The following is a 27,855-nucleotide window of genomic DNA, read 5'->3' on the forward strand; positions in this document are numbered from 1 at the left end:
TGAAATTCGTAACTCATTTATTGAATATATATATGCAAGGATACCAATAAAAAGAAACTAATACTGCAAACTACAACTTTGGAAGTAAAGCCAATGTAACAGGAACAAAATATACATAACATTGTAGATAGGAATGCATTTACCCTCTTCCATACATTCCTTGTCTTTACACCTAATGTAAATGTATGCTAGAGCAAAAGCTGCAAACGTTGGCCTAACCTGAGTGCTTTCAAGCACCAGCTCTCCAGGATTCGTTAAGGGCTGAGATGTCACTGCTGACTAATGGCTGTGCACACATATGCATGTATAGGAACTGCTTCACCAAGTATAAATCAAGAGCTGTGTTCTGTTTTTACACCTCCATCACTAATACAGTGGAATCTGGTGACAGGGAAGAAGTTACTAACTGCTATAGTGTACTTTCAGTTCTCTTCAGATTAATTTCATCTAATGAGGATTAATTTTCTTGTCAATCTGATTCAGCGTATTAATATTTTTGGAATGCACTGATTATCACCTGCCAGATAAGTCTGATATTTCAAATAGATTATCACCTCTTCATTTTTCACTCTGTTTTAGCATGAAGTTCTTTTTCCTATAGGCAGGAGTAAGAGGCAAACTCTCTTCTGTTACACTACATTTTAGGGCCGGATTTGGCAGACTCAAACGATTGTAGATCAGCACAGCTCTTTGTACCTAAAGCTGAAACTTTGTGGAGTGTAGGTGTGATTCCTACTAGAGCCTTATCACAGAACTCCTGTGGGTCAACACCTGCTGAAGGAGTAGATCTTCTGTGCACCTCATCTAGGGAGCTGCACTGACACTGAACCAGCCTTTTCCCCCTTCCCTGAAATGGAGTGACAGCACAGCCCACTGCTACATGGTTTGACAACCTTGAGACGCAGGCAGTGCACCAGCTGTATCCTCAAGATACTTGAACAGTATCCTTGTGATGCCTGTCCTTCCTTGGTACAGTCCTTTCTGGGAACAGCACAACCACAGATCTGGGAGACCACAGAGACACAGTGAGTTAGGGAGATCTCTTAATGGAGAAGTGCAGGGAGTTGGGGAGAAACCTCCCTTCTCAGAGGGTTCCAGGCATCTTAAACAGCACACAATCCTCTTGTGAGCAAAAGAAATGCCCAAAGGCAAAAAGTAACAATAATAATAATAATAATAATAAAAATTAAAGTGAAACCAGTTTTTAAAGACAAGTTTTGTTGAATTCATGATGTTGAATCCTCTGATTGTGAGATGAAAGCAGAAGGTGGCTAGTAAGAAAAATCTCAGTAACAAATTGACTGTATTAATTTAACTAGCTAATTTAAACATACCTAGTTCACCTATAGAGCACTTTCATTACTTCTAACATTTCTGGGAAGGCAGTAGATGCTCCAGAATAATGTTCAATATATGCTTGCAAAGATTACATTGCTTTACAAGAAAAAAAAACCAAACCAAACCAAAAACCCAACAAACCGCAAATCAAAACAAACCCCCAAAAATCCAGACAGTCTGTCTGAAATTCCAAGCTAAAATACACATAAAAAGACAGTAATGGCAATATTTTGTCTTTTAAAAAAATGATGTAAATGTTGTATACTATCATACATTGTCATGCTTTTTAAAACTACAATTAAGGACGTAAGAGATGTACAGTAAATACACTGCTGAGGTACATTTCTTCTAAATATTAACACCACAACAGAATTACTCCCCAGCAGGTGATGCTACTTGGGAACATATAAATACAATTTTTACATTTTAAGGCACTTTTACCCAGCATACATGAGTTGAAGTCAGTTAAGACAAATTTGAGGCTTGTAAGAAAAGGGTTTTGCTTTTGACTTTGCTTCCATGAATTCTGAATTGATGACAGTTTCACCACGCCATTTCAGCACACAGGGGTAACAGAAACCAGCCACTAGCTTTTCTGCTACCCGAAGGTAAAGTGCTGTTCTGGTTCTTTGAGGCATGGAATGGGGTTGTTTATCCATAACAGGTGAGTTATTGGACTGAATATTATACTAAGCCACTGACACACAATGAATCAGAGCTCAGTCTCAAGCACAGTCAGTATGCTGGCAGATCTACCCCATGCAAACTTAGTTAAATACAGTAGCTGCAAACAAAGTGCCTTTTTTCCATGGGAGGGCCATGTCTGAGGCACAAATTGATGTAATTTAAATATTGAAGGATGCTATTTTGCATTCTAAAAGTGTTCTGAGTGGCTGAAAAATGTTCATATTCTAGGAGAAACAAAACACCTTGATAGACAATTTCAATAACCGATCTGTCATTGCAATTCAAGTCACGCTTTTAATTTTGAAAGTTACAAATACAAAATAAAAATGATCAATGGCATCATGTTTAGAGCAGTAACTGAATATTTTCTGTACACAGCAATATTTCTTTCCAAACACCATTATTCTCCAGGAAAGCAAAGAGAATTGATTGAATTCTAACAGGTAAAATGTTAGAAACTCCAATGTACAGTAATTGAGTCCCTCAAGACATTAAGGGAATGCATAAGAAGACAAATGACACACGTTAAATCTTTTAAAAATACAAGTAAAAAATGCTACAGGAACTCATGTTACAAATTAACTGTTTTTGCAATACCAATCACAGAAGAACTGTAGCAGTTTATAGTCAAATCAGTGTCTTTTGCTTGTTTCAAATCCAGACGAGTTGTTGGGAGTTCAGAGTGAAACAAGTCAAAACCCTAAACAAACAATAAGGTAATGTGGTAGCAACAGACAAACATATGGACTAGATTCAGCTTTTTGGTTTTATTTAAGTCTGAGGATGTGCTTTAATAGACCAATTGAAGAAGCCAATAGCCATTAGAAATGACAAGGTGTTTTAAAAGCAGTCAGAGCACTGTTCTGTTAGGTTTGGTATAACCTAGATCTGATCATTCCCTAAAGGAACATCAAATTCTAGCAAGTAAAATTCCATGATGTGATTGTTGACTTGAAAGAGAAAAGGAAAAAAAAATATCACTAAAACAATAAGGATGATACATGAAGTTTCTCATATAGTGGTCATATGATTAAAAAATAAATACCAATCTAGCAAAAAAAGGTTATTTCCTCATTCTTCTCACAGAATATGGGACCTTTATGCACACTCTTGACAAAACATGAAGTGTTCCACACAACAGAGAACACCTGAGGTATGGACGTCAGATATGGTGGCTAAATTCCATAGTGAGTTAAGAGTTGTAACTCTGAAGTAAAAGAGACTGGGCTGCAAAGTCCAAACATTTGTATAGTAAGGTTTTAATCACACTTAGTGAAGTGTTCTTCGTAAATCAAGACACAGAAAGAGGTGGGTTGATAGGGAAAGGATGAACTACAGCCCTTTGGCATGAGTTCTAAAGCTCACAGCTCAGAACCGACAGCTGCTCAAGTAAATCTCCCGCAAACAATGCCGGGCAGAATGAGCAATCACAACAGGAACAACCTGAAATGTTCAAGCGTGCTTCATATACACCGAGTCCTTTCCTACTGGGTGCTTCCCAAGCAAAAACAGTGCAGCTTTCCCATGTACAGTCTCCAGAACTTGTGCAGGAAGAAAATGCAAAATTCACAAAGTACCCCCACTCATTGCCACCACGGACTTGTCCATGTTGTTAATTGAACTAGCTAAGACCATCCCTCATTGTGTGAATCCACTAAACAACTTACACATTCCAAATCTTAAGGATTTTATTCAGTCCAGAAATATAGATCTTACTTCATTTCAATGTCTGCCTTAACTTTTGACACTGTACATATTACATATCATTTATATAGTGTTTCATTTTTTCCAGACACTGCAGACTACAAACTACATAATATTGACATGTAAAACTCTGCCACTTACTGAAGGCTCACACACATGAACGTTTCAGGCAGTTCAATGAAATTTCTAACAGAGATGGGTAGTAAAAAGTTACTAACCCTTTTCTGATTTAAAGAAAACAATTTAAAAGAATTAGTAGTTATGATGTCTTAGCCATTCCCAGTTCTATAACTCTGTCCCTTGAACCTGTTTAAAAAATGATGAAAACAATAGTAAATTTAGAATCATACAGAAAAGCATTTTGCAGCTCTGACATTACATCTACGTTTAGCAATAGAAATGAGGGCTTCCCTTCTTACACTGTTACAAAGTCAGCTGGATTTTAAAAACAACAAATCCTCCCCATTCTTCTACAGTATGCCAATAAAAAGTACTCTGCATACACTAGATTTAAATACTTCACTGCAATAAACTACATTAATTGTATATTGCATTTCAGTCTTGGTAACAGATCTGTCAGGAGTAACTTCCATACCTAGTTTCCATTGAGCTGCTGCTGAGGAATGTCATTATGGTCAGTGCCTGATTTGCCACGGCTTTTGCTTTCTCTTTCTTCATCCTCTTCATCTCTTTCATCATTTCCACTATGGTTTTTACAATAGAGTCTGGCACAATAAAAGAAACAGTGAGGATTTACACCTGACTTTCCTCTCAATTAGTTTTGAGACGTGCTACAAGTCAGCTGCAAACTCTTAAGTCATTCACAGCTTTCAGTCAAGCATCAGTTAAACTGAGAAGGAAAACAAGGTTCAAGAGCAGCCAACAAAACTGTGACCAATCCCAGTTTTCCAGAATTGCCAGCGCACTGCTCGGTGAATGCCCTCTCGTGGGCACAGCGCGGCAACTCAGCTGCAATCAAGTCACTTCAGGAAGTGCTTCAGGAAGGATGGAAAGTTATGGGGTCCAAAAAGCCCCGGAAGGAAGCTACAAACACATCAATATGGAGGAATCACGACATCAATTTTCTTGATCTAGATTATAGATTACTGGAGAAGTTAAATATAATACAAGTGAAATAATTTTCTCATTTCTCATATTTACAACACTACAGAAATTTTGAATTAGCAGAGTAACTGAAATATTTTGTAAAGTCGCAACGATTACTTAAAAATACCATTTTAAATTAAATAGTATCCTCTTTTTTTAAAGAACATATTGACTAGCCAAGTTAGGCAGAAAAAGTGTCATGAAATATCTTTACTTGCGTAATAGATTCAACAATTGCATAGGTCCTTACTTATAAATTCCTCGTGACATATTCTCAATGTATTTAGCTTTGTCTTCTACTCCACAGTGGTAATGGTATGTTTTTATGCAGGCTTTGATTTCACACCCAATAGTGGCACCAGGCTGGCTGCAGAGTGTGCATTTCTGTGCAGGGGAAAGAAGAGAACAGCAACATTCAACCGCTCAGTCTTTTGTCTCTTAGTATTCAGTTTAGTGTTCCTCATATTTATGGCTAACATTTTGGAACAGAGTAATTCCTCTGGCAGATCATCCTTCCAATGAAAAATCAATCAAAGACATGGTAAACCAGAAATTATAAAATACCAACCCATTAAAATATGAACACTAGGATTTACCTGTCTGTTGCACAGAAAATTGGCACATGATTGCAATACATGTTATTGCATTTCCAAGGTTATTTCACTGCTGCTGCAGTTAGTATGCTAATATATAAAGAGTCTTATATTATTTTTTTCCAAGGAACAATATTGATAGTTGTTTATTCTCTCCCTGATCCCCCATAAATTTCTTAGCACTTTAAAAGCATCCTGAATTTTAGTAAAACACAGTGTGATGTTTTACCAGCATCCCCATCTCTGAGACCTTAGTACATTTTCCTACCTAAAACACCAAAACTGTTGGAAACCCTGGTTTGTTTCCAATGCTATAGAATACATTCACTGCAAGAACTGCATGTTCTCTAATTTTATGTGCAGCTTCACATTGTGTGTTTTTAGTAACACAGGTCCAAAGCTGTTGCTCTCTCATAGTTACAGCATGGCTAATATGGATCATATTATGATAATAATATTTATGTACATTGTCATAAAGAATCCCAAATACCACATGCCCAAACACCACTAATATTAAGGTGATTCCTATCTGGCTGCCCTTCCCACAGGTAACAATACATTTTAATTTTGTCTTTAGAAACAGATGGAAAAGATTGCTCCATAAAAGGAAGGAGGCAGAGCTACATACATCTTAGCAGAATCACTAAGACATTCACCACATTCTTCAGGTACATACCATTCTTTTTCCTCTCTTGATTTCTTGAAGTACAGTTTTGATATCAAAATCACCAAATTCTGCCCTTGAAGTTGTTGTTAGCTGGACAGTGCCAGAAGAGAACAACTGTAAAACAAGCCAGTCAAAAAATAATGTCAGGTCACCAACATGATTGGAATTTTTTCTGTGCAGGAATAACTGAGCATTGAACATCCTGTTTCGTGATCTCAGACAGCATGTGCTATACCAACAAACTAGGAAAAACCCTGTGCTGAGCAATTAAAGTATTCCTTCTGATCCCCACCTGACTGCTTTAATTACAGTTGTTGTTGCCTTGGAGAAATATATTTTAAAAGACAGAGGAGTAGGTGAAAAATAATGATAGGATGAAAACATAAAGTAGCAAACGGGCAATATTATCAATTAAACTACTCAACTTTTTAGGAACATTCCGTTTCCTTCCTTGTGACATATGTCAGGTTCAACCCTGATGTCAATATAGCTGTGAAGTCCTGAGGGATGACAATGGAGCACAGAAGTACCATCCCTTCCATTATCATCCTGGTATATTCAGCTCTAACTGCCTTAAAACTGAAGTTCAGGTACACAAAGTAACAAAGAGCCTTGCTACAGTAAGACTCGAAGCTACTGGCAAACACCAGCTCTCTGTTAAGTGAGGCTGGGTACAGAAAGGCAATGATTATACTCCACCGATTGCCTAGACTATTTATTCATTTTGAGGTACAGCATGAACCAATGAAGTTTGTTACCCAAAGCCCTACCTCATTCATAGAATGAGTGATATGAAAGATGGCACTGTCTGCTTATGTTCATCGCAATTAGATCCCCTTCAGGCTGACAGCTCTATAAATGTCATAATCTAAAGGCAAGAGCTTTCTAGAACTTCCACATCCCAAACTCAAGTCACACAGCCTGAATCCACAGGTCAGAAAATTAATGAAGTTCATGGATTCTTCTCAGATTGTGCCTGAATGCCTGTGAAGCTGTTTTTTTCTTGGAAAGGATTCTTTTAGTTAAAAGTGTTTTTCTATTTTCCTTTTTAAATACTTCATATGCATTTAGATGCTAAGGGAGCATTTTTAATAAGCTAAAGAGTCTTCCTGAGCTAATTCCATCTCTTAGCATGAAGCCAACTTTTATTCATATTGCCTGCAGTGAAAATAAATGAATTGCTCACTTTGCAACACTTCAGTGCTAAGGAGATCATCAGCATACAGACAGTACTCATGCATAATTACATGTGAGAGTACTGTATTAAAATCCAAAACAGCAATTCAGACAAAATTCACAGAACAGACTGGTTAACAAAAATACTGTTACTCACCATGCACTTATAGTGTGCTGCAGCCTTTTTGGCATTAAATATATGAAGCTTTCCTCTAGCTTCATTTTCTTCTTCACCTGCATGACAGAATCCACATTTAGGTTTTGTATCACTGGGGCTGCTTCTGTGGGGAGACCTGTCTCTCTGAAAGAAAAACATTTTACTAAAATATACTGCTGGGATACAAATAAGGTTGCAATTATAAAAGCCTGTGGCCACCAGCTGGAGGCTCAGACAACTGCAAATTTTAATAAAACTTATATTTCAGAGAAGCAATATGCAATTCTGTCTTCTAAGAAGTTTAGCATATTTACTGCTTACATAGGAACTGCTTTCTATTTCATCTGTGCCATGTGAGGACGTAGATCTAGTGTCTTCTGACTGCCCTTTGAAATTTGTTTTTCTTGGCTTTCCCTTACGACCCCTCCTTTTTCCTTTGGGAGGCGAAGGCTCCAATTCGTGTTCATTGATATTTTCTTCTAAATCTGCTTTAGAAGTCAGAAAACATCATTAAATAAGATTCTCCACAATTTCACACAAAACAAACTAAGGAAAAAACCCAAACCAAAAAAAAAACCTCAGAACCCACGAAAAGCAGACAAGAAAAACCACAACTTGTATTTTCTGAATTTTGGTCAGAAATAAAAATAGCACTTTTTTCCCATTTATTACAAATATGCAACTGCAGATCCTGAAAACATTACTTTTTATATGTCACACAGCTTTGCGTCTTTATAACATATGAAGGTTTAGTGTTTCTTACAACTTCTACTTTCAGACCTAAAATGTGTCCTCAGATACACATTTTCACCTTCACTGAAAATAACATTCATTTAAGCTACACTGAAACTGGAAAGTATTTTCACCCATGAAATATGCTATTAATTTATTATTTTAAGATGCATAACTCCAATGTAAATGGCCCTTGATAGTATGCCAGCGTACACAAATAACACCTCTCTTCTTGCTTTATTAATTCATGCCTGTTGACTTATGAAAAAAATTCACCCATTGGGTTATAACATTAACATCAAGCTTTAAAATTGAAAAGTGTTCTGCCTTCATGAAACAAATCTACAATTTTATGTCATTATAGAATATTTTTACATCTGCAGCTAAAAGCAGCCTCCAGTTTAGAGGAAATCATCCACACTGACAACACCCCATATCAAGTATTTACAGACCATTAAGTATATAAGAACATATATTTTTAATACAGACATACCAAAGAGGCCTGCCAAGTTCCTCTGCAAATGTCAGCTGAGCTGTGAATGCTATACAGAGCTGAGTCCAGTACTTGGGCACACTGTCTTTTGGACAACTCACAGCTACACAGAGGATACAGATCAATTCTGCAAGATTAAAATTGCTTCCAATATGATCTAGTTAAATTATATCTGATAACTGCATCTAACAACCAGCTCTATTCAGTCACTAACAACTTTCCTACTCACTGGAGCATCCTCCCTTCTTTCTTTTGATATGTAGCACCCACCCCTGCTCGAACCACAAACATCTTTCAGCAGACTTGTTTAAAGAAACATGCATAGAAACCGATGAAGGACTTTTCTTCTCAAAATCCAAACCACAAACATCAGTATGAGCCCTCAAACAGAAGGAAATGGTAATCAGAAGACTTGGAACATTCACTTGATGGATATTGCCATATTGTTTTAGTATCCAGACAGGACATCTCAGTTGGAGATTAAATGCTGCTTTGCCAGCACTCGTCTTTCTTACCCATTATCACATAAAAATCAGATCACGTTTCTATGTCATGATAACAGTGACTCAACTGCACAAAACTTAAAGTCAAAGTGCTGAACATATTCCACAGCCACCAAGTGGGAGCAGAAGACAACTGAAGCCCCGGCCCAGCTACAGCTTCTGCTCAGTTATTAAGGAAGAACAGAAAACTCATCCAAATGCATCACAACAGGTTATACTGAAATTTATACAGATCTGCAAATTATTTTGGTTTAAACTTACAGATTATTCAGCTATATAAAGATTTGCCCAAGTTGCTACAAAGACACATCAGTCTGTCTACAACATCCCTATACTTTAATATATAAACTACTCTTTGCTAACTGCATGTGAAAAGCACCATTTATTTTACTCTGAAAAAACTAAATACATGATGACACAGATTATGTAATCAAAAAATACATTTTACATTTTCTTCTCAGAATTTCCTATCTAACATTATTTTTCATTTATCACTACTTGCTAAATTCCCCAAGCAAGATTATGGAATTTAGATATTGACCTCTTAGACTGCATGTAGCAGATTTTATTACAATCTGAAAAACCTCTTTCAAAAAGAATTTTCTTTTATCTTGTTCATCATATGAATTCTCCACCAATTACTCAAAGAAATTTGTGAATATTTGTCTCTATTTTTACATTTACAGAAATCACAGATGGTTATTCTAGATAGTCTTACAAAAAGGTGACTATTAAATTTGTGATCCTTTAAATGACATGAATAAGAAGTTTAAGAAATTCCTCCCAAAATGTTTCAATGGATTTCCCTACTGTATTTGATGAAGCAAAACATAGTCCATTCACAACCATTCCTTATTTTTTCCAAAACTCCTTGTCAATTCTGTCAGCCAAAATGCTTTCCACCTCAGTCCACCCATATTTTCTACAGTAACATTAAAGCATGTCTGCAACTCTTTACAGCCCCACTTAAAAAACTAGAAATGAGTCATAATTGCCAAAAACCAAGCACACCTTATGAAAACCAACTTCTTATAAGAAACATCAGTCTCCTACTAGAATAAGTTCTTAAGTGCTATTTTTTAGTCTATAATTATTAGTATACTTAAGATACGAGAAGTAAAAATGCTGTATTTTTAAAAGATGTTTTTTTATCTTACATTGAAACTGTGAAGAACACACAGCTTTCCTCAAAGGAGAACCCCTCTTCTGTGCTCAAAACTACAACTTTCAGAGAAGCTCAGACATCATTAAAATCCAGATGCTACATGACCCCTTCACTAAAATACAATTCCTTGAAGATTTACATCTCCTACTTCAAGTGATGTGGACCTATAGAGTAACACCACCAAGACATGAGGATCTGCTCTACCACATCTGTCCTTCAAGACTGATACATCAAAGCATTAAAGCTCTTCTCGTTTTTACAGCACCTTGAACTCACAGAATAGAACAGGGAGAGACTGTAACCAGCTGTCAAACACATCTGCCCTGGATGGTCTTTACGTTTAATTTACAACTTGGTGGGTGCCCTATCCCTCCCCTCAAGCCCACTGCCAGCTTACCCTGTATCCCTGGCATCTGATGGTTGGTGTTTCCAACTTCCCATGTCATCTTGAACTAAGGAAAACACAAAGAGTTGTTCAACTCCTCCCTGACCAGGTGATGTTTTATCATGGATATCACCCATCCTCTGAATCCCCTGAGATTCCCTAGAATACCCTCTTTAACTGCCCCCATCCCATATCCCATTACGGCACTGATTTTTAAAATCATGACAATATTCTCAACATAACTTTATCTAAAGTGTTCCAAGGAAGTTTCTGTGAGCTTCCCTCAGAAGTCCCTAAATGCTAGATCTGAAAAGAGCCCAATACACAACATGGCCTGAGAAGGGGCGGAAGGATAGAAATCAAGAGGAAACAATCTACATTTTAAAAAGCACCTAGGAATATGCTATTGTAAATTAAGATGAGTAGCAACAAGCCCCTAATTTGCATTTTAGAAATCCATGAGCAGAACAAAGCACCACAGAAGGAAGCCTGACAAAGTGCTGTATTACATCAACTCTTAACAGGGAGATTTCAGCTTCAGAGAGAAATCTAAAAATTCTTCTTTGATCATTACTAGAAGGAAAAAGGATCAAGATGTTTTGCTGTTTAAAATAAGGCTTGGCAGAGAAGAGGTTGAGATATCACTGATCCATACTGCGTCAGCTTGAAATACACATGGAATCACCCCTTTCCAAAAGCCAGGTTAAAGCAAAGTAATAAAAAAGTATATGCTTTAAAGGTCGTGAAAGAACAAGTAAAAAGAGGATGTGTACAATAAATACTGCTCTATTGACATCCTATATTACCTTAAACAACAGAGTAAGAGAGCAAGAAACAGAGGAGGCTGAGTTTGTATGAGGAAGATAAAAACGAAAACTACTGGCATAATGTATTTTCAAGTAGGACTGGACATAGAACGAAGCCAAAGCATAGAGTGTTGAAGTGGCTGAGACATGCTGCTATATGAATGTGAAATCACACATATGCAGGTAATGTTTTACAGTGCATTTGGGATAAAAGAGAAACTAAAAATTCAAGGAGCAAAAATCAATCTTATTAGATTTTTAGAAGAGAAATGGAATCCAACAGGGAAAGAAAATAGTATTTCAGCATGCTAGAGTACAATCTCCTTAAACTATGGCTGAAATCAAATAAACCATATGAGCCAACAACATTATTTTAACTTGGAAAGAAACGTCAAACCCCCCCAAAACAGCTTTATTGGCCCAGTACTTAATAGTAAAAATGTGGATGCATCTATAAGCAATAATAAGAACCAGAGATTTGCATAAACCCCCTTACAAGCAAATACAAAATCAGGTAAACTAATCATGAAATAGTAGTAGTTTTTATCAGCAGACGATGTGAAATTAACAACCAAAATGCTGAATATAATTTTTGGGTTATCTTTTTCAATGACAGAAGAATAAGTTACATGAAACATATACTAAAGTAAGAGTGGAGAGGAAAAAATTAAATTACCTCTTTGGTTCTGCCACTAACATATTTTCCGAAAGCCCCAGATACTTCAAGGAACTGATGACTCTTGTCCAAAAGCTATTTGTTATGAGGTACTTGAGATTATTTCTTTAATTAAGTACATTTAACATAGAAATATAATATAATAGTCCTTGCTAACCACACAATTTAAATGCATTTTCAAGCAAAGAAACACTGGCAAAGACTGAAGACAGATGATGCACTTGGCTTATTTGCACAATCATAAAGCTTATGACCACTAGTCTGATGAATTTGTTGAGTAGCTGACCAAGCCTCTCTGTGTAACACCTTGCCTAGATGGGAAGGAGAATTAGAACATCACAGGACAGCTCCTCAAACAGGAGAAACCATTCAGCATATGACTTTTTCATTTTTCCTTTTCCATTAGCCATGTGGTTTTCCATAAGAAAACCCTGATGTGATGCTTCTGCACAAACCCTCATTAGACTATAATGGGACATTGCTAATTCCCTGTCTGGACAAACTTTTTTTGTGGGAACACCAGGTAAACATTTGATGCCACACCCAGAGCATTTTCCAGGAGACAGAGACCAAGCAGGCTGAGTTAGCAAAGCCAGGGAAGACATTCTCACCACCAAAACCAAAATGACCCCAAATGCAACATTACAGAAACATTTACACCTGACTGTGCTACTGCAAACACCGTGAGGCAAACCTGTGCTGGGACCAGTTCTACACAAAATGCAACAGGGAACAACCACTGCTTGAAGAATCCAAAGATGAATCAGAATGTTACCTAACCAGAAGGCCAAAAAAGTTGCAGATGTTTTTCCTGACAGTCTCTGGTTTTCACAGCACTTTGGAAAAGAACTCCGTGCACTATAGATTGCAGTGTCTCTAAATAGGTCTCAGAGAAATATCATCCTGACTCAACTTACTGAGCAGTATGAGAAGCACAGATTCCATGTATGATCTTTAGAATAACATGAAAAGGATGCTAGGACAGGGAATGTCCTTACTTCCACTGTGGAAACATAACTCCCCGAGGCTTTGAGCACAGCTACAACAAAACTAAATTTTATTTTCTGACCCCACAGTTCTCAAGCTTTAAACATTAAGAAGTCACATGTCTGTCTTTGTTAGTCTTTGTTTTACCACTATGTAACAGAAGAATGAAATTACATTATTATCTCAGTTTATATTAAACTATTCCTCATCAGCTGAATTTGTTTCAAATTCAACACATGAATCAGGGCAGTCCCACCTGCAGGGAAACTGAGAGAGGCCAGTTTTTTTCATTTTTCAACAATTATTTCCAGTACATTGTAAGAAATTCCAACAAACAGTTCCAAAACAATAGTTCAACAATACTCCATTCTTCAAAAAGAATAAATCCAATTGTATCCAACTGAACTGAAATTCAACTAATAGTTAACTGTGATCATTTGAAAGCACTGGCACCAATTCCTGTAACCTATTAGGTACACAAAAACTTAGATGGCTTGCCTAAAATTATCAATTAAGCTGTTATCCAAAGTTCAGTTATTGTTAAATTTGTAACCAGCAAGACAAAAATCTAGATGTCCTTCTTCCAGATAATGGGAACACAGCACAGAAAAATCACTTTGAATTACACAAAGGAAACAAAGCAGAAACACAATTTCCCTATTCTATGTCACCTAAAGGCCAGGCCATACAGATAAATTAGATAAACCCAACGATTTGTTGAAACATATAACGAATTTAAGAGCACAGTACTCTGCTGCCATGTTTCATATTTTTATATTCAAAGAAACAGAAGGTTGTTCAGCAACTCCTGTCAAGCGAAAAAAAATTAATTCCCATCGCTCATTAATTTTGTCTTGATGAGCAGACACCAAGTCTGATGAATTCTCACACTACTTGAATTTCATAACAGCAATAAAAAACATCTATGAGGTCCTTTTTATTAAGTCTTAGCAGGTAACTTAATTCCAAGATAGGTTCTTCAACAACATTTCCATGCAGGATTCAAGAGGTTTTCTTTAACTGTTATTAAATGTTTAACAGATAGTCTTTTTAAACTAGAACTTCTAACAAAAGTACATGAGCCAGATCTCAGACTTGGGCACGTATGCCCCCAGAAGCATCCATTTGCTAGGAAAGGGAAGGAAAAATCTTGCTGTTATGCAGCAGTGCTGCCTACAGAAAATAAACTGGACAAACCGAACACTCCTAAAAACTCTTTGAACATCCACTAACATAATTGACAGAATAAAAACACTTGGACTGGAACAATTAAATCTGGATACAAAGAACCAAGCCCAAGAACCCACAGATGTTCTGAACTGACCAAGAAAAAAAACCCCAATAAAATAAAATTTTAAAATCCCCAACCAAAAAGCAACCAAGAGCGGTTTCCATTAAAAAGGGACTGATGGTTCCAGTGCCTCTGTGCACCCACACTGGGTCACAGAACCACACACAAGCTTTAACTGTTCTGTTAGGAAAACATTGCTAGGAGCAAAGATTAATGAAAATGAAACTAAAACAAGATTTAAAAAAAAAAAAAAAAAGCAAGCCACTGTGTTAACATCTAGTTTCCCTTCCTAGTCTAATCACTCTTCTCTGCCAAGTCCATTATCTGTTTTCACACTGCCATTCTTTCACATTTAAATGCCTCCTTGACACTCACATTTTCATCAAGAAACAAACAAAATAAATAGCATATATAAAGCTTAATCTCACCATCCAACACCTTCCAGTCATCATTTCACTGAGCAAACTTCAGCATTTAAGTATTGAGGAAAAAAACCTCCCAAGTCCCTTCTGAAACTCTGAAAACCACCCTGTAATTTCTGTCTGCTAAAGTTAATTATGTTCAATGTAGCAAAATACCATTGTTATGGAAATTACTTACAGCATTGTATCAGGCATACGCAATATTTATTTCTACTTTGATTTAAAGGAGGTCTATCCCAAAAGAGCCCCAGCTTCCGGCATTATCAAATCCAAAACTGTAAATAATTATTATTTTATGGGTACAGTTTCCAAAACTGCATGGACTAAAAAGAAAACATATTCTTTGGGAAAGAGCACTGGGTGGAATTTCAGGAAATATTAAATAAAAACCAGAAAACAGAAATGTGTAATATAGCTACACATAGTTCTAAAAGTGCAAAGCTATTTCTAGAAGTTTAAACCATGACAGAAGTAAATATTTTAAACAAAAAAAATGTGTGCAAAGTTAAATGCTAAATAATACACTATTGGGTTATTTGGCGTCAGCTTTTCTGATGGACGTTGTTTGTTTCTTCTCTCCTACCCTCAATCTATGAGTCTCTCTATATGAGTCTAGATAAATGTTTTAATAAACTACCATCATCAACATTTAATAAAAAAACCACTAATTTTTCCCAATATATCTATAAAAAATTTAAAAGCCTTTGCTGTTAGAAAATGACACTGCAAGATTGGAGATAATGGTTTCTGAAAACTCTTAAATAAAAGCACAAGATCAGATCCTGCAAGAAATCCCAAGCACAAAAAGTAATCCATTGGCTTTGAGCTCCATGCAGAATCAGAGGCATTTTTACATACATGTCAAACACTGAGACACTTGTGAGTATCAGTTAAAGAGATTAATCTCTCTGGACTCAAAATGTCTTTCATATTCTGTGTCTTCTAACACACAAAGCAACCCCCAAACAAAGAAACAAAGTGCCAAACTACAATATAACAGGGCCCCTTCTCTTTGGAGGACTAATTATAACATATATATTACTTTTCTTGTTTAAACCCAGTAACAGTAAAATTAGTTTTATATGTAGGCACACAACAATAACTATGTAAATAGACTAAAAAAAAGAAATTCATTTTCTTTGATATTTTCTGCTGCCTTCAGAATATTTCTGAACATTGAAATGACATCCAAACCTTACCATTAATAAATCTACTACCTGTAGCATAAAAAGCAATATATTACCTTAAAAATAGATTTGGTATTGAGACTGAAGTAATTTATGAAGTTTCATCTTCACCAAACAGTTGCACACTCCTCATTAGTTAAATCTGATGATATTTCAGTTGAAAGCAATGCAAAAAGTAAACTACCGTTTGCTTACCCAAATTCAGATACCGTAGAAAAAGAGAAAAATACCTTAATAAATACACAACAGCACAACTAGTTTCGAATTTTAACAGACCACACAATTTATCTACATTTGTGGCATTTCACTATTCTGCAAAGATACACAGCTTTCATGAATGGATTCATAAAACTTTTTTTTAAATCAGTATGATTCCAAAACTTATCTGTAAGTGAACTCATCACAACCCTTTTGATTTATTATTGGGTGTTTCTCTTTTCAAGAGTTAAACTCTATTTACTAGTCAAAAAAATAATTAATATTTAGGAACATTAGCAGTAGCAAAAATCAGCTGTTACCTGACAAAATATTTCAGATGTTAATATTGTGAATACTTAACTACAAATATAAGCCAGCTTCTTCCAAGAAGGGAATGTATAACTTCTACCCAAACTTTGGTTTTATGGAGCATCATATCTTTTGTACATCCTAAAATTTATGGTTTGGGTTTTTCTCCACCTCAATAAATAATTTTTAGAGAAAATACAGAAATCTGATGGGCTTCCAAACTCACTGTTTCTCAAAAAAATGTAGCTCTAATTTTTACTGAAAACATTTATATTCTCCAGAAAAACTAAATTTAACCAAGTATCTTTCTACAATGGGAAAAATTTATATTGAATAATTTTACCTTCAGAGTTATGCGTAGTTTTCTTGTGTTTTCGACATAAAATCCTATAAACAGAGTAGTTGAAAACTGTCAAGTCAGTCACGATTCACAGATTATTTACTCATCTTTTAAATTTAAATGCCAGTACATTTTTCTCCCACTTGTAAGACTCACTGATACACAAATCTTGCAGTGAAAATATGCTTTTCTAGCACATCACTATTTTGAATGCCACAATCATAATCAGAATTTTCTGCAACAGTTTTGTTTAGATTCCAAAGTGGGGTTTTGCTTTGCTTTGTTGTTTTTTAAACAAAGAATGTAAAATATAAATCAAAAAATAAACATAAGAAATAAATAATAGTTACATGTAAATGCCTTGTGAAGGTTTCTCTCTTATCTGAGCTTTATCATGCAAAGCACAGTAGTAGTGATATGTCTTGTGACACGTTTTCACATCACAGCCAATGGTTGCTCCAGGACAGTGGCATAAAGAGCACATCTGGAAAGGAAAAGAAAATACAATTCATGCTACTTTTTGCTTAGTACTTCTGAGTTCAAAAATAATGTATTTACTACTCCTGGTGACAAAACAAATGGATTTATGCACTTGGTATTACTCTTCCTGCTCTCAGGTGTTTTTCTTAATTTATTTTATAATTAAGAAATTTGTTACAAGTGTGCAACAATGCAATAACCATCAGATGCATTATCAACTCAACCACCATTATCACCTCAAATAAGAAAATAAGTAATTTATTGTTGTGGAACGTATCTGACGAAAGCGACAGCTATTCACCTAAATATCCCTCTCACAAGGACAGTCTGCTTGTACCAACCATTTCAGAAAAGTTAAAATCATAATTGTACCTGTTTAATTCTGAATTATATTATGAAGGCAGGAAGGAAAAAAAATGACACCCATTTGGGAATGAGTCCTGCAGTCAGAAATACTGATGATCTGCAAATTTACCTCAGCATCAGCAGCTAACTTTACCTTTTTTTCTACAGTTATGTCCGTAAGTCCTTTCCAAAATACTGAATTTAGTGAAATATTTGGTAAACGCAATGAATTTATTTCAATTTAACTAAATTTTGCTCTTTATACTTGTGTTACAAAAAAGATTAAAAGTGAGGCTGTTGCTTTACTTTTCTTTCCCATTCATTAATTCTTCTTGTATCAGACACATAGATAACAGCAGCTATTTGCCTTCTAAATTGCTCATGGTTCTTCTTGTACTGTGGTAGGAAAGGAAGTAATTGACAATATCACAAGATTTTTCTCTGTATTGTTCTCTACTGACTTAATATTCCCCAAAATATCAGGATTTCCCATTAAACTCACCTCCCAGGACAACTGGAGCTTTTTCTTTGTATCCTGCATATTGCCCATGCCCCAAAAGGTTTCAGTCAATTCCAAATCTAAGTATGCAATGTAGGATATTCCCTGTATATATATATGTACATCTCTGTGGATGCATTTTTTGTCCACTGCACTTGTTTAGTCAAGTTCTCCTTGCTACTCTCCAATATGCCAAAAAAATATACCACCAAAGTTACCAAATATACCACCAGCCTGTTTTTCAATTTTAACGAAGTCAACTGAACAGTAAAAATGTCAAAGCTTTGGATCATCTCCATTTACTCCTCTGCAAGCTCTGAAATGGTACAGTTATATACTGTTCTCTAGTTGTTATCTAATTTGTATGGGCATTTTATCTCATAAATCTGTTATACATTATGGTTTCATATCTAGTAATTGCTGATCAAAGTCCTTTAGAAAAGCCTAGGCTTATGTATCCAGCCAATCAAGTTTAGTCAGAACCTCAGTTTTTTGAAAGCCAGAAATGACTAAAAGAAAACTTTCTTTTTATGAACACCATGATGTGTCTGTAAAACAGAGTACACAATAAGTAATAGAATACTTATTCCATTTGCATGTGTCTGCTGTCGAAATGGTCACTAACTCTCAATTTATATTGGGTATATATGAAGTTTGATAAGCTGGAAATTAGGTATGTTCTTTAAAAAAAACCTTCCCATGCACAGACACTAGAAATAATACAGATAATTAAGATAATTAAGAGATCAGTGACTTGTACTTCCAGATATTTAGACTTCATAAGCTTCTGTGACTGACCTGCCAAGGTTTGAACCTACAACCTTTTTCAAGACATCTATTATGATCAGAAAGTCTCTACATGTCAGTCACTGTCACTCTGGTAATGAGGTCCCCACTGTCAGTGCCCACCCGGCCAGAAGCACCTCCTTACGGAGGACAAACTGAGCCCAAGCCATCAATACATTCACTTAACCCAGTGCACTGAGGTTTTTTGCCGAATGTCTTCCCCCATAATAGACCAGGCTAGACCAGCAAGCAGACCTGAGAGAAGGGATTTGGGCTAATGACAAACATTTACCTTTAAACTTCCTACATGCCAATGGAGAAAGACAAGTTCCTCCAGAGAGTCATTTAGAGCTGCAGCTTTCTGACAGCTACAGAGACATGGCACCTAAATTAAGATCTAAAATTATCTTGTACATTTTCTGCAAAGAGGGAACAACTCAGGTCAATCTAATGAATCCATCAGATTGACCAGACCCAGGTTTTCTACAAAAACCGTGAACAAAGTGCCTAGTACACAGAGCTGGTGATCTACAAGAATGGAGCCACTGCAATAGAAGGAACATAAAGAGATTCAGATGCAGAAAAAGAAACCACTGAAGACATAAAAAGAAAAAACCTTAAAAACCCTTTAAGAGACACGAGAATCAAAAAGTTTCTTTATGATCCATTTACTGCCATGTTCTTTGGAAAGTCCTAATCACAACATGAATGACTTGTAAACAGTTATTTATTTATGCTTCAGCTAATTAGAGCAAATGAAGTTCCCTGCACTGGAAAAGATTCAAATGAAACAGTGGATGAAGACTATTATTATAAAATTGTAGTTCTACAATAGTACTTTGGACTTCTCTTAGTAGTCAAAGAACTGGTAAATACAGAGTGCTTTAAATAACTAATCTGAAAGGTTTTAATGTGAGGAGTGAACTGATTATCTGTTAAAGTTATTTTTAAAAGAACCTCATTCATTTCCTCAAATGGAAAACAACTAGTTCTAAATAAATAATATTAAAAAAAGATCCTCATCAATTAGCTTCTCAGGAATTAAAAAAAGTCATTGCTGCTCATCTCTTTAATTTGGCGGAGCTGTAATGACTAGTGTACCCACATACCTCATAAGCCATCTATATTAACAGCATTATTTTTTAAATCAGTATAAAAGGAGCAAAAAGTGTATCTGGTAGTTAAAACCAGATTTTGGCAGCAAACCCAAATACTGGTAAAGGCACAATAACACCCTTCCCAGGACCCTAGAATGTGGGTTTCTTTCAGAAATCTCACAGAAAATATTAAATAGATTAAATACACTGAACAACTTCCTTGCAAACTTTATAGAAGGTATGAAAATACTGTCTTCCATTTTCAAGAGCCAAAATAGGGACTTACCAGTTTTGTGCCTCTCTTTATTTCTTTCTGAATATCTTCAATAGAGAATCCACCAAGACTCTCATTATCAGTGTGTGAAGAAACCAGTGCGGATGAGAACAGCTAAAATTGCAAAGACAAAATTTGCATTTTAATTTTTAAGGTTATAAGTGATAGAGAAATTTATAGATATGAAACCCACCAAATTGCAGTGGTTAATCATGTGTGCCAATTCCAACCTGGTTGGCTTTCCCACGTGTTCGCAGCGTTTTCCTGGCTCCATCCCATTCCTGGTCACTCACCATACACTTGTGATGTGCCGCCACCTTCTGGTTCTCCGACATCAGCAACTGCCCACATTCGTTATCTTTATTCGACCGACAGAACCCACACTTCCTTTGTCTGGAGGAGACTTTCTTCTGTCCGACTGAGCTTGTCATGATTTTAAATGACCTTAGAATGCCACTGCAATCCTCTCAACGCTACAGGGGAAAAAACTGCAATCAGCATATTAACATCAACAAAAGGCAAATTAACTTAGTTTTATAAATACAGTATTGGATGCTTGGAAGTGATTTGTCCCTTTTCTTCATGCTACTACTTAAATATATCCAAATAAATAAGCGACTGGCAGAGGCAATACTTTGCCAAATTTTAATGCAATTTTGTCAGTAAGAAAAAAGCAGTTTTCTTTATGCAAAAAAAAAGTTTAAGAATTAAAATAAGACTTCGGATGCTAATACAAAAGCAGAAAAGGGAAAAGAAGTGGAAAATACAACAAGAGAATTGTTGGGGAAAAAAGTTACTGCAACTAATTTTTGTAGTTATTTATTACAGGAAAGGAATTTGTAGAAAATATATATATATCTGTACATGCAACAAAATTCATGCTACTGAACTTCTTCAGAAACAGAAGCAAAGAAACATCCAGAGTCCAGCACAGTCTCTAGCACAGGTTTTGGCCGTAAAGGCTCACAAAGTCTCAGGTCAGATGAGTAAAGAGTAGAGATGACATGAAAAAATGTTACAATTTTTTGTATCAGAGGTATTTTGTGGCTACTCAAATAGTATTAGGAACAAAATTTTAGACACCTCTCTGCCTAAGATGCTACAATGGAAACCTCTCTGTGTGTGACCCACAGTTAGTTTGGCAGTACCACACCACGCTTCAGTAAGCGCAAGAGAGCTGCTGTTCTCAGCTCAGAAAAGTAACTTAAAATTAAACTCAGTATGAATCACAAAGTTTTCATGTGCTACCAGCAACACATTTTAAAATGTAACACTGAGGTCACATTGCCCAGCTCAGGCAGACAGCTTGTGCAAAAGTGAAAACACCCAACGAGTGTATGAACTTCTTGGCCCAGTATTAAGAAGTTTGTGTTCATTTGCTTCTACATCTAGCAAGAAATAAAAAAAAAAATCGTCTTCTTCAAATAGACTTTCTTAGAGCTTTTTACATTGGAGATTTGAGCCTTACTATCAGAATTTGCCACAACTGCAATAGAATCCTCCTCAGCCTTTCTCTTAATTTGTCTCAGCTAAGTAAGAAAAGCCACCATAGAGTTTGATATTTGTGTTGGAAAATGTGTAAAATCCAGCCATAAATAAGAAGAACAGAGTTGCAAAACATCTGGACTGGTCTACAATGGCACAGATCTGCATAAAAACGCACGACTGGTCTCTGGAATTTGCATAGGCAGACCCAGTGCTCCCCAGTGCTGTCAGAAGCTCATAATGCTGGTATCACTCACTCCTTCTCTAACCGAAAGCAAAGGAATGTCCTCAAGTTTCCGTGAGCATGTCCTCCTGCTGACAGACGCTCCTGCTGTGTTCTTCTGCTTCAACAGATTTTCACAGACTGAGTTGTAACTGTTGGCCTTGCACTGTTTACTGCACAACTCCTGCCTCAAAAGGTGCCTGTCCTGTCCCCCTCATCTTTGCTCTCCCAACAGCTTTATTTGCTTTCTGTTCTGAGAGCAGTTTACACCACTGACGCACACTCAGAACAAGAAAGCAAAGATTTCAGATCTTGCTGATTTGCACAAAATATGTGCCTATCTGGATAAACTAGTCACACCCTTTTGCAGTGGCAATAGAGAGTCCTTAAGTGTTAAACACAAAAGAATTATTATACTGTATTCTTCTAAAGAAAAAATAAAACAAGACTATTCTGTAATCCCTTCTAAGGAGAAAGCATGGTTTCTGAAGATAGATATATATATATATATATTAAAAAATAAAAATCTGGGTAATTTTTTGAACTTAAATAATGTTTGGGAGCAGAAAAAGACCTACAAAAGACAAGTAGGAAATAATACCACAAAGATTTCTTGTTTACATCTCACATTGAATACCTCAACATAAATCACACAGGGATGTTTAGAAATATACTAACAAAACAATGTAAAATGCAAGAAGTTCTGTTTTGGTATAAACAGTGTGGTATATACACACACAATCACTTGGGTCTACCTGTTTCATTTTATATTCAGATTATATTATTAAAACATTGACAGCAATGATACGAGTTATTAAAAGGAAGATCAGGAATTTCCTTGTACATGTGCACAGATCCCACTGACTTTCAGGAATAAGAATTACTATTAAAACAGAACTACCCTTCAATTTAAGCAGCAAGTTTGTATTTTAGAAAATGAAAATAATTTATAGCACACATAAAGATTTTTTAAGTGGCTCTTATCATATTTAATTTATAGGAAAAACAACTTTACAAGACACAAGATTATAAAGAACCTTCTCACAGCTTGCTGCTTTCCACCTCCCAGTGCATTACAGACACGTCATTGCAGCAGCACCAGAACCTGACACAGCCTGGCTTCCTCAAGTACTTCTGCATAATTAGATTTTTTAAGGCTCACAGTAAAGTTAAAAATAATGCCAATCTTTACTCAATATATGGATGTTGATGTTTTCTAAAAAAAAAAAAAAACATGTTTTGAAATATTATTCAAAACTCAAACAGGCCAAAAAGGAAATTCACGTTCTTTTCACCATCAGATTAAATTACTCTGAAAGCAATTTACAAGGATATCTAAAGGTTTTCTTTCCAACCCTGCATTCTTTGCATTTGGTTTTTTTCTGTATCACTGGGCATTAACACTATTTATACATTTTTAAAGACTGTACAAAAAAACCTGAGCATGAGAAACATCAATAGGCATGTCCACAAATTATATTTGTTTTCTCATAAATGTGAGAAAACACTACTCTCAGATCACTTTTCTTTGTGCCAAAATGCACTTATCCTGTCCCTTAAAAAAAGAAACAAAACACATTTTCTGAGAAAGATGAACCAAGTTATGCAGCTACAGCCCCATAATTCTGAATCAAGCACTCAAAATTCTGTTTTCATCTCTCTAGTTGAATCACCCAGAGCAACTAATCCAGTTTGCCAAGATCAAGCTACATTTCATTGGAATGAGAAAAAAAATGCAACTTAAAAACAGCTCAATATTTTGGTTTTCCATGTTTAAAAGACTAACAAATGAGTAAGAATTACAAAAAGTAGTGATTAAATCTACTGTTGACAGAATCTTGTTTGTCAGCTTCGTCAGAGTCCCACAGACTGGATCATGAGTGATGTACTGTGGAATCAGTGTCTGGGAGATTTTCACTGTCTCCACCAAAATGGAACGCACATACTACAAACACAAAGGTTATTCCATACAGATCAGTTTTCCATGGGCTTGATCTAAGAAATTAGAAGCTACATATACCCTAGAATCACAAAACTAGAAATTCACTCATTCTTCACTGAAAAATTTGGGTTCATTTGCACTCACATTTCTTATGTGCACTAAGGTATTAAATGTAGTTCTTTCCCTCACAGCATCTTTATCTTTAAATCAGCAGGCTTTACATCTTCCTGTAGCTTCTGTGCTGCTTTAGTGAGCCCTAGACAACAGATTTCCCAATACAAAAGTGCAAGTTCAATGACTCTCAGGCACAGGATGCCCTCAGTGCATGAGACATTGTTCAGCACCAAAGAACATAAAGTGACCTAGACTCTAATTTCTATTTACTGCCCACACATATTTCAGGAGCCTGATTACAGGAGTTAAAAATCTCACTTGTATTTTCCTACAAAGGACAGTGACCTACAAGCTGCACTTGTAAAGTTTGTTTTGCTGTGTGACCTGTACGATTCCCAAACTGTATTTCAAAAAATTAGAATTTAAATTTGTGAAGAAAATTTCAGACACCTAAGGAAAACATGCGAGAAGTAAACAAGCTTCAGAAAATGCCACTGAAGATGCTGAAGTGGTTTGGTCTCTCAGGAAAACCTACAGAAAGTATTTGTGCTGATTTTTCCAAGATGCTCACTGGAGATACCAGAGTCACAAACTTACAAGTGCTTCGCAGTTTCCCAGGTCAATCACCCATTGTTGGGAGGTTTGTTTTGGAGAAGAGTGGGTGAAGAAGGGGAGAGGGAAAGTATCCTGTAGGGCTCTGTGGCTGAGAACTCAAATCACAGGTCCCATACAAATTTTTATCCAAGAGTTACATTCACACAGCATCCTTCAGCCACTATAAAAAGTAGGATGGGAATTTATACATGTAACTTCCTTTAAAAAACCCAAAAAGACACCGAAGAGGAGGCAGATGCGAGGGGAGAAGAGCAAACCCTCGAAAGCCTAAACAATGAGAGCAGAGCAGGTGACTAAAAATGACACAGAAAGAGCCCGCGGTCAGGGAGATCTGGCAAACGGCGCTGAGGGATCTCCAGGAAAGTTTACATCCTCCCACGGGGAGCGGGAGATGGGCCGACAGCGGCACCTCTGCCGTCGCCTCCCCCCGGGGGATCGACGGGGTAGGACGGGCATCACTCGGGAAGGAACTGCCCGACCTCCCCGCGGGGCCCGGCCGGCACCGCAGGAGCCCAACCCCTCCCTGGCCGAGGGGCTACCGGGGGAAGCGCGGGGGGACGTAGGAAGAGCGATCCCCCCCCGATTCCACGAAATTTTGGGGGAAACGGGACCGGGAAACAAGGCGGGGCGGATCCTCCCGGCAAAGAGGGCGCGGGCCGGGGCGGGCGGAACAAGCGGCACCGCCGGCCCGGGGAGGGGGCAGGGGGGGCGGTACCAGCACCAGGGGCACCCCTGACGAGGTACTGCGGAGTGCCGCGACCCTCGGAGGGTTGCAGGGGCCGGCTGAGGCCCTGGGACCGGCAGCGGCGGAGAGCGGGCGGGCCCCGAGCCGGGGGCTGCGGGCGGGCCGGGGGCGCCGCGCCTGCCCCTGGCGCGCGGCGCAGCGGTGGCGGGGCGGACAGTAGGCGCTCGGCGGGTCGGTCGTCGGTCACTCACCCGTGCGGCGGACGGGGTGCAGGCGGAGGAGCCGCTCGGCACGGCCCGTCCCCGCTCGCGGGTCGCTCAGGGCCGCTCGCCCACCGGGACCGGGGCGTTCATTCGGGGCTCGGGACGCGCCGCCGCCGAGCGCACGCACGCACGCACGCACGCACGGCGCGCTTGGGCCGCGGCGGCGCTGCGGGGCGGTGCCCGATTGGCGGGAGCCTGGCGGGGGGGGCCGCTCGCGGCCCCCTTTGCGCACGCGCGACAACACGCGCGCCTTTCCCGCTCCCCGTTCTCACTGCCCCCGCTGCGCTTCTTTGCGAGGCCGAGAAACGGAAGATGGGGGGGTGTGGGGAACGGCGGCTCTGCGCATGCGCACCCGCCGCCGCCGCCGCTTCCCCGCGAGGTCCCGGCGCGAGCGAGCCGGGTCGGCGGGAGGCACATACACACAAGGAGCTCTGCGCATGCGCAGCGCTCACCCGCAGCCGTTGTGGGGGCACATGGGACTCGCGCTGCTGCGGCCGCGCAGCCGCAGTGCTGCGCGCGTGCGCAGAGCGGGCGGTGAGGGGCGGGCGGCGCTGCGGCACCGCGCGCGCGCTCTTCGGGGGGAGGCCCCGCGCGCGCTCCCTCACGGTGCCCCCCCTCCCGCTCCCCCTCCCGCTCCCCCTCCCGCCGTCCTTCACGGCGCGCTGGGCCCGGCCTCAGGGAATGGGACGGGACGGGACGGGACGGTCAAGGTTGGAAGGAGACCTTCAAGATCGTCAAGTCCAGGCGTCCATCCAGTACTGCCACTACAACCCCTAAACCACATCACTCAGCGCCAGATGCAGACGCCTCTTAAACACACCTTTGGTTCAGGAGTTGCAGTGGCAGTGCTGGGTGATGTGGTTTAGTGGTTTTGGGGTTGCATGGCAGTGCTGAGTGGATGGCTGGACTTGACGTGAAAGTCTCTTCCAGCCTTAACGATTCTGTGATCCTTAACCACATCACTCAGCACCATATCCAGACGCTTCTTAAACACCTCCAGGGACAGTGACACGACCAGCTCCTTGTACAGCCAATTCCAATACCTGACCACCCTAAGACTGAATTTTTTTTTCTAATATCAAATCTGAATCTCCACTGTGGCATCTTAAGGCCATTTCCTCTGGTCCTCTCCCTGCAGACACCACAGAAAAGACTGGCCTGCACCTCACTTCACCCTCCTGTCAGGGAGTGATGAGGTCCCCCCTGAGCCTCCTTGAGACCCCCAGTTCCCTCAGCCACTGCTGATCAGACTTGTTCCCCAGTTCTTCCAGGAGCCCTGCTGCCCTTTGCTGGACATGCTCCAGCAGCTCCACGTCCTTGTAAAAATGAGGGGCCCAGAACTGAACGCAGCACTCGAGGCGCAGCCTCACAATAAGAAATAAAAATGACTTTTTTTTACAAAGTTGTCATCATACTGCACGTGTTGACCAAATTACAATATAATGAGAAACCCAAATGCCAATACACATTTAAATTATCAAGCTGCTGCCATTTTACATCACAATATATGAATGATTTACACCCCTATCCCTGCAGAAATTATTCTGCCATCTTGTTATTTTGTTCATCTTTTATTAATTAATTAATTGATTTTAGTAATAAAAAGCTTCTTCATTTATTTCCAGAAGCCACTGCGTGTCTTGAGCAAAACCTCTCCTTGCTCTTTGGTTTTCTTTGGTGTTTACTTACCAGTGAATGTTTATTGAATATCAGCTATTGGGGAGGGAAATAAAGCCACAAAACAATTGCTTTGGGTTTTGCCTGAAAAAACTTTTCTAGTGGTTGTGCTTCCTTCTGAAGACAATTTTTTTGTTCCCCTCTGGCAATATTTTTGTCCTCCTTCAGCACAAGGAGCTTTAGAGGGTAACATTTGAAATACAACAGTAAGGATGATGGTGATGGTTGTTTGATTTGGCTGTGGTTGAAGTCAGTGCAGTGCCAGGTCCTGCTGAATAGCCCTGCTACCCGTGGAGTAGGCAGGAAAAGCTTTCTCGGGAGAATCCTACAGATTTCACATTCAAGTACAAGGCTGAGAACCAAAGGTATGGAGCACAGGATGGTGGAGGCTACAGTTTGTGTGCTTTATTAGAAAGTGGTATTTAGTCCTATTTTATTCCCCATTTT

General features: G+C 38.5%; 1 protein-coding gene across 3 annotated transcripts; it reads right to left on the reverse strand.

The window, feature by feature from the left end:
* On the reverse strand, positions 1-26,073 carry PHF6 (PHD finger protein 6). Of its 3 annotated transcripts, none has more exons than XM_069015176.1 (11): positions 25,720-26,073; positions 20,698-20,877; positions 20,417-20,518; positions 17,274-17,407; positions 16,927-16,970; positions 7,751-7,917; positions 7,430-7,573; positions 6,106-6,210; positions 5,087-5,220; positions 4,325-4,454; positions 1-2,725 (listed from the first exon to the last, which is right to left on the reverse strand). In XM_069015176.1, exons 2-10 carry the CDS (start codon positions 20,833-20,835, stop codon positions 4,325-4,327), a joined length of 1,098 nt encoding a protein of 365 aa, XP_068871277.1. In that variant the 5' UTR covers positions 20,836-20,877; positions 25,720-26,073; the 3' UTR covers positions 1-2,725. The 3 variants fall into 3 exon arrangements, with proteins under 3 accessions (XP_068871277.1, XP_068871276.1, XP_068871278.1); XM_069015175.1 differs by having other exon boundaries at positions 1-4,035; positions 25,720-26,071; XM_069015177.1 differs by having other exon boundaries at positions 1-4,454; positions 7,751-7,914; positions 25,720-26,070.
* Positions 26,074-27,855: the final 1,782 nt, after the last annotated feature.

Source organism: Aphelocoma coerulescens, chromosome 4A (genome assembly GCF_041296385.1).
Source record: "Aphelocoma coerulescens isolate FSJ_1873_10779 chromosome 4A, UR_Acoe_1.0, whole genome shotgun sequence".
In the NCBI taxonomy this organism is placed as follows: Eukaryota; Metazoa; Chordata; class Aves; order Passeriformes; family Corvidae; genus Aphelocoma; species Aphelocoma coerulescens.

Coding starts and splice junctions, on each gene's coding strand:
- PHF6 (XM_069015176.1), bottom strand. CDS start 20,835: ATGACAAGCTCAGTCGGACAGAAGAAAGTCTCCTCCAGACAAAGGAAG. Junction 16,971..17,273: donor CCTTCACAAGGCATTTACAT/GTAACTATTATT, acceptor CTCTGTTTATAG/GATTTTATGTCGAAAACACA. Junction 7,574..7,750: donor AAATAGAAAGCAGTTCCTAT/GTAAGCAGTAAA, acceptor TTTTTCTTTCAG/AGAGACAGGTCTCCCCACAG.